This window comes from Solenopsis invicta, chromosome 1, assembly GCF_016802725.1.
Source record: "Solenopsis invicta isolate M01_SB chromosome 1, UNIL_Sinv_3.0, whole genome shotgun sequence".
Taxonomy (NCBI): Eukaryota; Metazoa; Arthropoda; class Insecta; order Hymenoptera; family Formicidae; genus Solenopsis; species Solenopsis invicta.
The window spans coordinates 3173908-3187962 of NC_052664.1; the positions used below are offsets into that span (position 1 = coordinate 3173908).

A 14055-nucleotide genomic window follows, 5' to 3' on the forward strand; every position below is an offset into this window, starting at 1 on the left:
ATAAGTAAAGAAAATAACATTGCACAGTTAAGAGAAACGTCTTAAAACTTGCAAGCTCTATAAAATCTAGCTCTGACTATTTTAGGGCGCTTCTCTCTATTCAATTAATGTAAATTAAAATTATTACAACTTATCAGAATAAATGAAAAAAGCAAATTTCCTATGCGATTTTGTTTATAATGTATGCAATTAATAAAATATAAGCATGGCAAAACTTACAAAGCAAATTTAGTCACTACTAAAAGAATTCCACTCAGTGGCAAACGTGCCATAATTGCAGAAAAAGGATGAAACAAATTATTTACATTAACTGCAGTTAAACTTGTAACAATCTCAACTTTAAAACAATGAAGGTTTTCGTTAAAGCCTATAGTATACATATTTTGACAGATTAAACATAAATCATTGTTTTCATTAAACAAAATTTTTTGTATAACGCCAAATGTGGCAAGATTATCTAAAATATCAATAACTACACAGAAATTAGGTTTGTATATTACACCTCTATGCTGCACCCATGCAACCTCTATACATTTTCCCATGAAATCAGGAGATAAAGAAATTTTAAACGAATCAAATCCATGAATTTGAGAAATGTGATCAGCAAAAAGGACAGGCCCCATTTTCTGATTTTTATATAATGTTGCTTTAGATAACAGTCTGTGACATAAATTTAGCTGTTCTTTTATGGCTAATGTATGAGTAATATTTTTACGGGAACAAGTTGTATTTGCGGCAAGTTTAAGTAAACGATTTTTTTATTCAAAACGCATAACACTCAAATGAGACAGAGGACCGCTTTTTTTCATTATTGTTTTATAATGAGTCATATTATGATGCTTACATTTAAGATTGTCATGGAAAAGATGAAGATACTTTTCATGATGTTCTTGTATTAGAACTCCTAATAAGTCACTACATTTCTTCTGAAGAAATTTAGCATTAACAATGACATGTATCTTACGAAGAATCAAGAAATAGTGCCATACATCATCATGAAGTATATCTTCACCAACAAGAAAAGGAAATAATAATATAAAATTACTCATTTCACTAGCCAAAAATTTTAAATCCTTTTTCCTTATTTCATCATCGGTTATGAGAGGTGGCTTGTTTGTTATGTCATTGCAACCACAATCAAATGCTTTTAGTCGTTCATTTAGACAGGACAAAGAAATTTGTTTTGTGTTAATAATGTAATGATACAGAATGTGAACCATTCCATATTTATATACGCCCTCATCTAAATCATGCATTTTGTCTACTGCAGCATTAGAAGTTACATGGAAATAATCTATTTTATTCTATATACTGTTTTGTTTAATACCACTATCTTTTAGATTTTTAGTTTCTAAGTGATTATTGTAATAGTCTTCAGTTCGTGAGAGAATTTCTTTTTCAATACAGCACGAATGAGCTTCATGTTGTGACATTTTACATAAACGACAGTAATATGTAGCGTTAAAACCTCCTGCAAAATCTAATGCTGAATTTAACCTCAAATTGTCCCCCAATATTAAACCTAAAGCAAAAAATATTTGAACAGGACCTGTCTCGGTTTGAATATACAAACCTTCTTTCTGTAAGAAATTGATTTCTTTTACAAGAATATCAAAGACATTATTATTTTGAAATTCACTTCTATCCGCAGAGTGGAACAATAAAGCAAGGAAAATGTTACTTAATTGAGAAGAAAATTGAGGAGGCGGACATGGTATAGAATAGAAAACAGCACCAAGTTTTTAAATAGTAGCATGAAAACCGAATACATTATTAACTTCTAAATCATCAAAAAAAAAAAAAAAGAAAAAGAGGAATAACAATTTTATCTTTATAATAAAGTTGCATTTTATTTTGCCATATCTCGCCTTGAATAAAATTAGAGAACACTCCTTTCTCTTTCTGGAGACTATCCATATAATGAAGAATAGTTTCCAATACTGCTGGAAGAGATAGGAATTGTTGCAAAACTGTTCTTATAGGTATAAACTTAGCTTTAATATCACACATTTCTTTTATGATATGACTTTGAATAAGTTTCTCATCAAAGCGACTTCCAACTACATAATCTTTTGCCTCTATATAATATCCACTAAACTTTATTTTTTTCAGTCTTTGGTATTCTGTTTCCATATTTTTAAAAGGTTCTTTAAGGATTTCCAATCCTTTCTCTATGGCAGTTAATATATTTTCATTCAAAGGAATATTTTCCAAATTACTTATAATTGAAGGAATAACAAGTGACGAAATGTTATAGAGAAGATCGTGTGTCTCATCCACTATGAATTGAACAATATTCCGTGGAAGGCTTGGAGTGACATAAAGTTTACTTACAAAATGCAAGGCAAAGTCTTGTTGCAAAATACTTTCAACAGTTTCAGAATTCTCATTGTTAATCACATTTTGACGATCAGTGACTATATTTATATCTTGATAATTAGGCATGATATTAATGTTAATATCAGGCTTTCTTTCACATCTATGAGCAGAATTTAATGCGGCGGGAACTTTATGAAGTGACATCAAGTGTCTACGAAAGGAACGCCAACCTTTAAAATCTCTACAACATTTTTCTTCTTGACACATAATTTTCTCATTTAAATGGCATTGATGACACATTTCAATGTGAAGATAGAGTGCTTTAACAGATGGAAATAGAGCATGGCTACAAGTTTTTATAATGCAGCGAGGCATGATGACAATCGTACGACAAATATATGTTTAACTTAAAAATAAAATAAACCTTATCAAAATTTCTAATATTAAACTGTTAATTAAATTGTCTTGTTACAGTAAAGAAACGAATTCAAAAGTATTATTTTTCAGAAAAAGATTTTAATTGTTTACTCACTTGAGGTATTATATTGTCCCATTGTGTACGTAATTCGTACAATGCAAATTGTAAAAAATACCATATTGCCTCACTTTGAGGAAAATATTCAGCATGCAAAGCATGCACGCATTTAAAACATGTATCTACTGCCGTCCGAATGTTATCAAACCTATAGTAATTTTTATCAATTACTACATAAAAATCTTTGCACAGTGACAGAGTAGGTCCCACAGCGACAACAAGCGGTTGAATTTTTTTAGTCTTCAATTGTTGAGCTCTGCTTCTAATTCTTTGGATATTGGGCACCAAATCATTCATTATCTGAACAGAATAATTTTATAAGAAGATTAACATAAACGTAAAATAAAATAAAATCAATAAAATAGAATAAACATCTTTGTTATTATTAGTCAGAACTAAAAAATTTTAAATAACTTACCTTTACATGAAGAATGAATCCATCTATCATTTTCTGTGTAGAAAGCTTCCATCTCTTTCCATTAATTAGAGGTACAGGAACTGGAGTAAAAAGATATCCTAATTGTAAGAAGATATTTAAATCATAAATATCTAAAAAAAATTTTTAAACAATTAAAGTTAACAAGACAAAAAATATTAATTACGTTCAAAATAAATTAAAAACATTTGCCATGTGAGATGGTGTAATCTTATAATTATCATCAATATAATTAATATTTAGCATAATAATTTAATAAGTAACATATTGTTTGAAAATAATTTTATATAATGAATGTTACCTTCTAGAGACAATAGTAGTGATACTTTTCTTGCAAACTCTGTCCATTTACTCCACATTCGTGTATCATAATCAGGATATAATTTCTTAAAATCTGCTTGAAGCTGAAAAAAATAAAAATGACTGAAAATAAACTGTTCTTTATCACTAAAATAACATCTCCATAATGCAGATTTATGTAAGTATATTGAAACTTACTAATTTGTAGCCAGTTGTCAATTGAAGAGCATTATATTCAATGATGTAATCATAAACGCTACCTGGTTCCCGTCGTAGCTGTGCTAATCTTACTTCGTGAGTAGCAGCGTCCCAGTATTCTTTTACTTCTTCATATGGTTCTTTATGATTACGAAGCCACTCAAGCTTTCCCATCAAATCGTCGTTTAAAATTACATCTATATAAAATAATGCATTTGTATAATACTCTTATTTTGTGAACTATCAATTGCGATTATAGAAAATTATCTGCTATTTCGAAGGATTTTTAATTTATTCAGTTACTTTATTTTATATAATACCAAATCTGATTCAAAATCTGTCGATTTTATCTTTCTTTTTTGCCTCAATCCACTTTTGCGTAAATGTTTAACATAATTTGTATACTTGTCATAAAGTTTGCCATTAGCATTTACTTTTTTATGCCTCCTATAAGAATAAGTATATAAAAGTTTAACATTTAAAGCAACAATCGGATTATGTATATGGTATATATTTTTTCCTTTAGAAGTGTTATATATCTCTACATCTTAAATTTTCATCAATTTTTTAACTGTATCTTTTCTTAATTTTAAATTATAAATATTAAGAGCTTGCTAAAAAATTTAAAAAATTTAAATTATATGGAAAGTTGAATTACAAACCTCAACTTCTCCTGGAATTGCACTTTGTATCTGCGAAGCTATTTCTTGAAATCGTTTTTGGCTTATTCTGGTACAGAAATATATTACATTAATATTATTGAAATAATAGTATAGAACAATAACAAAATAATAATAATAATACAATAATAACAATTATTTCAAAATGTAGATTGAACCCATACAGCACAGCATTGCAAAAACATTGTAAAATATTGTTGCAATGTTTCAGCAATATTTTGCAATGTTTTTGCAATGCTGTGCTGTACGGAAAGTAATCATTTTTGTTTTAGGAACATGATGAATGTATTTCATATGACAATTCCTCAACAAATGATAAAAATAAAACATACTTTTTGTTTTCATCTTCTTTCAGCTCATATTTTATAATCACTGAACAAAGTTTATTTCTTGCCGAGTCTTTTAATTTATTATCCTGTCCATTTAAGACAGCTGTAGCAGCTTTTACATCTAAATCTATGTCACAAAGCAGTTGAACAATCTAATATAGAAACACGAAACAAAAAAAAAAAATAAACAACTACAGAAATGGTAAAAATATAAAAAGAATATTATTGTATATAATTACGTAATATCTGTAATAAGCACATTACAACAAATAGTAGAGTCAATGTAATTAAAAATTGCATTACTTACATTTATTTTTGAATTTTCATCCTGCTCACAGTTTGCTTGCTTACATCATCTTCATCTAAAGTTACTGCTTCAGAAGGCTAAGTAAGATATAATATAAAATATAAGCCATGAAAAAATAATATACATATAGACTAATGCTGTTTGACTATAATATTTATAAATTAAAATATTTAAATAATTTTATTCAAAAGTTATAGTCAGATTTTTTAAATATTAAAGGATCTTATATTGGTACAACACAATATAGAAAATATTTAAAACTTGAAAGAATAGAATAACTTTTATAAACTAAAAATCTATATAATTTCATTTTCATCACCTTTGGTGTTGCTTCTTCTTCATCTATGATATCTGTGATAATGTCATCAAAAATAATAACAGGCTCATTATTTAAAATAGAAGAATAAACTTCATCTGGTGCATTTATTTCTTTTTGCACTATACAGGAAGAAGTTGACGCTGAACAAGTTAATGGCTAAAAATATTTAAAATAATTATCATAAACATTGTAAGAAAACTTAAGATATTTTAAGAGTGCCTTAATTTTTATGATTCTTAAAATGTAAATTCGATTATTACAACCTTTGTAGATAGCAACTTAAGCTTGTGAATTTCAAGTTTATGACAAAACTTGGCTCTAGGCCCTGCCTTTGGTATTATATTTTGAAAATCGGATTCGGCCTTCATAATTATCATAGCTTCATAATCAATTTCGTTGTCTATAAAATTAATAGCTTTAATTTAATAATATTAAAAAATGCAAAACTAGATTGCTTAGGGCGTATTTCACTTAACATTCGCTACGTATCATTTCATCCTTGTAGTTTATCAAATCTTAAACAGACAAATAGTGCTTGGAACCGTTGCGAGCTTTAAATGGAACACGCTTTTAGTACATGGTTGTGTGAGACATGGGCTGTGTTTGGATGTATACTACGAGTACGAAAATTTCATATGCCTATAATAATGATTTTTAAGGTTACATAACCCCAAAAACACAAATCTGTCAAAGATATTGTGCTATCTAAGAATATACATAATGTAAATTATATCACAACACAACCATTGACATACGAGGTGTGTTCAAAAAGTATCGCGAATTTTGAATTTTCGCGGGTTACGTATATTCGAATTTCGATCTTTTTGTGGCGTTATGTTGGTACTCATGTCTCTCACTTATGCCGACAAGCTCGGCCATTTTGAATGTTCACTTAATTGTTGACAGCTGCTTTGCTTGCACGTGTTTTGGATCGTCTTCGATTTTTACCTATTCAAAAAAATGGATCAAAGAACCTGTATCAAATTTTGTGTGAAAAACGAAATTAAGTGCGCGGATGCATTCCGAATGTTGACTGTGGCATACGGAGAAGCTACCTTGGACCGAAGCAACGTTTATCGGTGGTACAAAATGTTCTCAGAAGGCCGAGAAGATGTGAACGACGAAGAGCGTGCCGGACGCCCGAGCACTTCAACAACAGACGAAAAAATTAATGAAGTGGAGAAAATGGTATTGGCCAATCGTCGAATCACCGTTAGAGAAGTTGCTGAGGACCTAAACATATCGATTGGCTCGTGCCATTCGATTTTTATCAATGATTTGGGCATGAGACGGGTCGCCGCGAAATTCGTACCAAACGCCCCTGCTCACACATCGTTGCTTGTGCGCGACTTTTTGGCCAAAAACAACACACTAATGATGCCGCAGCCACCGTATTCCCCAGATCTGGCCCCCTGTGACTTTTTCTTGTTCCCTAAACTGAAGAGGCCCATGAAAGGACGACGTTACGCTACGCTTGACGAGATAAAGACGGCATCGAAGGAGGAGCTGAACAAGATAAAAAAAAATGATTTTTTGAAGTGCTTCGAAGATTGGAAAAACCGTTGGCACAAGTGTATAATATCTCATGGGGATTACTTTGAAGGGGACAAAATAGATATTCATGAATAAATAAATAATTTTTGAAAAAACACAAAATTCGCGATACTTTTTGAACACACCTCGTACAACATATCAAATGAATAGCATGCATCAGAAACCGAATTTTCGTAAATATATTAAACTATACAAACCTTTGAAGATTTCAATATATTCTTTAAATCCCCATTCACGAAGTAAGTCCGACGTCTTCTTATTCATTTTTTATGCATCACTTTGTTTGTATAAACCGTATAAGCTTTCAATGAAACACCTACCAAAATTTGTATAACTAAATATAGCTTGTTAATTCAATCATGTTTGTTTTTTCCGTGTATATATCAAGTTAAACAAATTTTTCAATGGATCTTGAACGAAGACCAAGCGTGTCATTAGAATGTCATCGATTGAATGACATTCTTATAACTGTTTACTCCGAACAGGCTGGACAACACATGTGTGAAAAACTGCTACACAATAGCGCTCCAACAAGCTTATGCAAATCCAAATCCTTCGCTGCATTCATGAAACGCCTCGAGTAGATTTGTATGAAGTTTATCATACGCCCCGTACACTGGCAGATCCAGTTGACTGAAACTGCAATTAGAGAATAGTTTTAGCCTAGTAATTTTGTATCAATTTAATTTCAGCTTATACACGCATATGAGGAAGTATTAAAAATTTCTTTTTTCATATATTTACCAAGTATGTGCAGATGGAAGCCTGTCTGTTGACCTATCTTCTCTGTGAATTTGGAACTTTTGTACACCGTCCGTGCCTTCCAACGCGGCGAAACCTTGTAACGGCACTTTGAACGTACCAGGAGCGAATTGTAAGAACTTCGCATGATCCGCTTGATCTAAACCTCGTAATGCACGCCAGAACTATTGAATCTGAATGGAAAAAAAAAACCAAATATAGTATAATTCAATTCTTCAAACTTAAGATAATAAAAAATATTAAAATGTACCTGTAAAGACGTAGCAGTGTATTTATGATGCTCAATATTTGCTTTAAGATCCTCGATATCTACATTAGGCAAGCTGCTGATCTATAGTTCAAATCCTTGTTCATTAAATATGGAAATCAGTAGTTTCAGTATATCATAAAAGTCTTCCAAGAATGCGTTCGACCTGTAGCTGATGTAGGAAGATTTAAAATATAAAAATAACGCAAAACGTAAAAACGTAATTACATAAATAGTTAAAGCAAATAATATCTTTCTACTTAATTTTGGAAAATTTATTTACTGCTTACGAATGGCTCCAATTATTTTTATTTGACACACGAGCCTCTAATATATTCGAGTTTGGTCTCTTCTATAACAATAACTATATTAAGTCCATTTGGTATTAAATCTTGCACATTGTTGACGCCAAATTCATTCACCTAGAAAAAACATATATATTTAGTTAGCAAAAAAGTAAGTTTTAATTAATAAATAACACATCTTCTGTGTTGGATCAGCTTTGGTCTAATTGAGCTTTATAAATTCGTCATTACAACAACGATGATCAGAGATGCTTAGATGTAATTAAATAAATTATAACTACAATAAATATAAAAAATTAAAATTTTAAATATTTGTTACAGTTATAATTATAATTTATTTAACTACATCTAAGCATCTCAGATCATCGTTGTTGTAACAACGAATTTATAAAGCTCAATTAGACCAAAGTCGATACGGAAAATGTGTTATTTATTAATTAAATCTAACTTTTTCTTATTTTTAGAAGAAGTAGAAGACACAAGGATGATATTTAAAGAAAGGTAAATAAGATTTTAGTTTAATTACGTAAGACGTAAGAAAAATTTTGTAATAAATATACAATTTATTATTTGCATAGATATCACTTTAATTCTGGTCTATTGATGCAACAAGCATGTAACATTTTGAAACAGATGGATGGTAAAGTGATGAAGAATGAATTTGATATTTAAATTCTTGATTTATTGGCGAGTTCTTGGCCAAACAGACCACCAGTTGAGAAAAGCTGGAACTATTGAAGGTAATATTATTTTAAAGTATGCTCTTTATATTTTATTATAATATTTATCTATTGCATTATTTCTTAAAAGGATATGAAGACTGGTTTATCAGAAGAAGGGAAAGCTACCTTACTCACAAAAATGTCTTTGGAAGAAGGGAAGCCAGATCCTGTCACATAGAGGATAAAATATTCGTTGCACCACCGAACTTATGACAAGTGATTTATTTATTCCAATTATGTTTGCACCCATTGCTTGTGCGACAGCATTGAAAATATTACATTCTCCATGGAGATAAGAAATGATTATTTCAGTGTAATCTTTAGCTTTATATATATATATATATATATATATATATATATATAAATCTTTTCCATAACAATAACTGTATTACGTCCATTTGGTATTAAATCTCGCACATTGTTGACGCCAAATTAATTCACCTAAAAACAAAGCATGTATTAAGTTAGAAAAATATATATATATATATATATTTTTTTTTTTCTAACTTAATACATGCGTTGTTTTTAGGTGAATTAATTTGGCGTCAACAATGTGCGAGATTTAATACCAAATGGACGTAATATAGTTATTGTTATGGAAAAGATTTATATATACATATATAAAGCTAAAGATTACACTGAAATAATCATTTTTTACCTCCATGGAGAATGTAATATTTTCAATGCTGTCGCACAAGCAATGGGTGCAAACATAATTGGAATAAATAAATCACTTGTCATAAGTTCGATGGTGCAACGAATATTTTATCCTCTATGTGACAGGATCTGGCTTCCCTTCTTCCAAAGACATTTTTGTGAGTAAGGTAGCTTTCCCTTCTTCTGATAAACCAGTCTTCATATCCTTTTAAGAAATAATGCAATAGATAAATATTATAATAAAATATAAAGAGCCGCATACTTTAAAATAATATTACCTTCAATAGTTCCAGCTTTTCTCAACTGGTGGTCTGTCTGGCCAAGAACTCGCCAATAAATCAAGAATTTGAATATCAAATTCATTCTTCATCACTTTACCATCCATCTGTTTCAAAATGTTACATGCTTGTTGCATCAATGGACCAGAATTAAAGTGATACCTATGCAAATAATAAATTGTATATTTATTACAAAATTTTTCTTACGTCTTACGTAATTAAACTAAAATCTTATTTACCTTTCTTTCAGTATCATCCTTGTGTCTTCTACTCCTTCTAAAAATAAGAAAAAGTTAGCTTTAATTAATAAATAACACATTTTCACCAGAAATGTATTTACGTTTATAACACGTATAAAAATACTATAAAATACTATCATATACTAATTAAACGTTTCTTAAATATGTTTATGATTTGTAAAAGTTGTCCTTTTAAATAACGTATCAAAAATAGGATTTAACATCCAGGTATGATATACCTTTTAAATATGTTAATAAAAGTTTAAGCGTAAATTATATTTATACGTTTTTATTGCAGCAATATTTAAACGAATAATAAACGTATTTTATACACATTTGGTATAGCTAATTAAAGGTTTATTGAAAACGTATATTATTTATGAAATAAAAAACATTTATAAATTATTTCAGAAATACCAAATACGGTTAAAATCCAAGACATTCAATTATTAATAGTTATTTTACACGTAAAAACATATTACGGTGCTTTCAAAAATCGAGCGATTTGCTTTGGTTTTATGTCTCAAACATAGACTTTATACCATGTCTATGGTCTCAAAGCTTTTTTGCGACGCCAGTCTTCGCGCCTTCGCGGCTTGCGCGGCTTCCACTAAATTTGTAAATGGCCATACCGTGGGGGATTTTCTCGTGAGTCGAGTGCGGCCACAGGCATTATATCTAGGCGCCACCGTGACCATCATTCTAAATCATACTTGAGTGAAACTTTTGGGAACTAGTTGCTGTAACCGAATTGTTGAGACGAATTACGCTCTCGTTTTTTTCAAATGTGATGTGTATGTGGTTCGCTGTTCCACATAAAATTTTATATTTTTACATGTAAAAATAACAATTTATATTGTTATTAAATCTTGTACATAAATGTTTAATTTAGATTTAATCTTTATTTAATCCTTTTGAACGAAAAAGAAGAAATATTTTTTTTGCGAACTATAATTTATTATGTTTAATTTATTGATTTATCAATACATATTTTATATGGCTATATAAATTGTAGTGACTATTGAGCTCAAATATTTTTTCAATAGTTCTGTGTAATATTTCGTCCCAATAATCCGCGAAAAAACTATGACAAATAAAACAATAGTTTTATTAATAGCTTTACTAATAGTTACAATAGTCCATTTCCGTAAGGGTAAGCATCTCAGCTCATCGTGTTGTAATGACGAATTTATAAACTTAAGTAGATTAAAACCGATCAAATACGGAAAATGTGCGAATATTTATTTATAAACCTTATTTGAAAACTATTGTCGAGTATACTTATCTCATATTTCCTCCAAGGTGCCCAAATTTTATTTGTGACACCTTGTATACTCGTATGATAGTTTGACATTTCGCGCTAACCTCCTTAGTAGCAGTCGTTCCCATCTCGCATTAGAGTTGCGCGTTTAGAAACTCATCGAACACAAGTTCATGTGTTAAGACATCTAGGACGGTGAGTCCTAGTGTACCTTCTTCATTTTTTTCATGAGACCAACATTACATATAAAATACTTACGCACACTTAAGGTGTATCCATTACCAGCACTCTTGGCACGCAGCAAAATATGATGCTTCATTCCAACCAGCTCTGAACACAGTTTTTCTTGGAGAACCTCTAGATACAAGTATCCGCCCATTAAATATTCCGTCAGCACAATCATATTAATGAATGTTTCACGGTAAAACATTAATTTTGGTAATATTTTATAATAATATCTGTAACAAAACAATATTTATACGAGAAAGTTTTATTTTTAATATCACAATTTTTAAACATGTAAACTTCTTTATAGTTTTTAGTCTTACCATTCTTAAACTTCTTTATACTTTACAGTCTTATCATTACGCTGCACTAGATCCGGCATAGGAGCAGCAAACAAATCCGACGAGGCTTGCTACTTCTATGCTTTAGAACGCGTGGCTGTCTAAGCCTTTTTCTAAGTAACTGCACAAATTATCAATATATCAAACTGTGTTCCTTTCAATGTATCGCGTAAGACTGAGAGTTGAGAGCAAAGGGATCGTGCTCGTTACGAGCGCGGTGTCTGCGAATTCCCGGTGGGGGTAAATGGAATTTTAATATTTAAAAGCAATACGTCATCGTAGGAGCTAATTCCACATATACGCTAATTAGCATATACGAATACGTAATAGGTTTCTTTTTAAATCGATAATTATGATTTTAGATAGTGCTTTCTAAAGATTTATTCTTTGTACAGAAGCGTTTTTCAATGCCTTCACGCTGGTTTTCATATGTGCATGCGTTTCATACACATAACATATTCTATATAAAACACATTAGCATACGGAAAATGGCATAAATGCATTAATAACCGCTTCTGTTTTTGCAAAGAGAAAATATAGATGTGCCGTGAGAAATCGATTCAGCATCTTCCTCTAATTCTGTTTCTTCATCGTCTTCTGATCTTTTTCTTTTTTTACTTATAATTCCACATTTGCGACTTCCACATTTTTACAATCTTGCAACTTACTTCTGTAAGAATCTACTAATTTTTTATTGGAAATTTTTGCTGACATTTTTCAGTTTTAAATAGACAGTGATATATGTTGATATATGAATAATTTCAGTGAGAAATATTTTAATAATTTGCCTTGCGGTCAAATCAAAATGTTCGTTTTTTAAAGGTGCTTTAACAAAAATATTTATAATTACTATTAAATCAAACTAAATCAAATCATTATATTTGATTTAGTTTGATTTAATAGTAATTATAACCAATATTAAATCAATTCAGATAGCAGCAACGTTGGAATATTGTTGAAATATTTCCTGCTATCGGAATATTATTAAATTATTATGCATAAAAAGTAATCTTTTACCTTTGTTGGTAACCACAGAATAGAGGCGTTAAATGTGTAATAATTACATCAAAAGCTTTGAACTGTCTATTTAATTATCTATTTAATTTTGCTTCTTTTTAGCTCTAACATACATTTACTTTCTTTGAATATTGATAGATAAAATTTGATTGTATTTATTTCTTTTATATTGTATTTTCCTTAGAAGCATTTCCAAAATCTATATGTTCTGTAAACGTGTTCTTAAAAATGTTTGTAAAAACATACTCAAAAATTTAGAGAACCATTATTCAAGACATCCCATTGTACAAAGTTCTAGCAACAAAAGTCATCGTAGTTTATTTTAGAATATTATGTATTAAAACATTATGTTCTGCTATTTAATTTTACGTGCGTGCGTTATATTGTGACCGCGTTTTATTTTATTGTTTCTATTTCTACGATAATTAATTCATAGAACGTTCCTAATCGAATGATCCTATCTTCTCCTTTTACGACTAGCGACACGTGTCCGGAGCAACGGCCTTGATTTCGCAATCAGTTCTCACGCGAAACCATCCTCTACCTCATAAGTTGGTCATGTAGTCGCTAAAAAATTTTTTTTTAAATTGGATGTTATCAAGACTTAAGATAAGTCTTTAAACCTTGTTTATTATAAAATAAATAAATATTTGATATTAAATTCTGCATGCAGTGATAGAGTGATAAAGTTGTATTAAAAATTAATAGAAAAATACAGAATATGATGGTTTACTTAATAAAAAATATTAGATTTGAGGATCGTGAAACCGCAAATCGTGGAATTTATAATTCGAAACTCTCAAAAATCCTCATTTATTATTGCTTTCTTTATTCTGACTTTGAGAACTTTCGAAAATGTTAAAATAAAGTTCTTTTATTGAGGACATTCGAATTACGAAGCTTGAAAGTTACGAGTTCTTTATTCTGATAATTTTAACGGTTCCTGAATAACAACGTTCGAAAGTATTAATTTGCATCCCAAATTAACATGACGACCAAGTGATTTTAAATTTATTCTATCTAT

The 14055-nt window shown here is 29.9% G+C and overlaps 1 protein-coding gene and 1 long non-coding RNA gene across 7 annotated transcripts; both read right to left on the reverse strand.

Annotated features, from left to right (window-relative positions):
- Positions 1–424: 424 nt before the first annotated feature.
- LOC105205067 lies at positions 425–4948 on the reverse strand. Of its 4 annotated transcripts, none has more exons than XM_039448516.1 (7): positions 4801–4948; positions 4451–4517; positions 4114–4235; positions 3789–3985; positions 3592–3694; positions 3273–3352; positions 425–3154 (listed from the first exon to the last, which is right to left on the reverse strand). In XM_039448516.1, the coding sequence occupies exons 4-7, from the start codon at positions 3960–3962 to the stop codon at positions 2816–2818; spliced, it is 696 nt and encodes a 231-aa protein (XP_039304450.1). In that variant the 5' UTR covers positions 3963–3985; positions 4114–4235; positions 4451–4517; positions 4801–4948; the 3' UTR covers positions 425–2815. The 4 variants fall into 4 exon arrangements, with proteins under 4 accessions (XP_039304450.1, XP_039304444.1, XP_039304433.1 ...); XM_039448510.1 differs by having other exon boundaries at positions 3273–3370; XM_039448499.1 differs by having other exon boundaries at positions 3273–3403.
- A 744-nt stretch (positions 4949–5692) lies between these two features.
- Positions 5693–12860, reverse strand: LOC113003744. Of its 3 annotated transcripts, none has more exons than XR_005574622.1 (7): positions 11997–12860; positions 11707–11906; positions 8277–8408; positions 7990–8152; positions 7722–7912; positions 7175–7616; positions 5693–6062 (listed from the first exon to the last, which is right to left on the reverse strand). It is a non-coding gene; the product is annotated as an uncharacterized LOC113003744 (long non-coding RNA). The 3 variants fall into 3 exon arrangements; XR_005574621.1 differs by having other exon boundaries at positions 7990–8158; positions 8270–8408; positions 11997–12859; XR_005574620.1 differs by having other exon boundaries at positions 7990–8158; positions 11997–12858.
- Positions 12861–14055: the final 1195 nt, after the last annotated feature.

Coding starts and splice junctions, on each gene's coding strand:
- LOC105205067 (XM_039448499.1), bottom strand. CDS start 3,962: ATGGGAAAGCTTGAGTGGCTTCGTAATCATAAAGAACCATATGAAGAA. Junction 3,695..3,788: donor TGACAACTGGCTACAAATTA/GTAAGTTTCAAT, acceptor TATTTTTTTCAG/CTTCAAGCAGATTTTAAGAA. Junction 3,404..3,591: donor ACTACTATTGTCTCTAGAAG/GTAACATTCATT, acceptor AATTTTTTTTAG/ATATTTATGATTTAAATATC.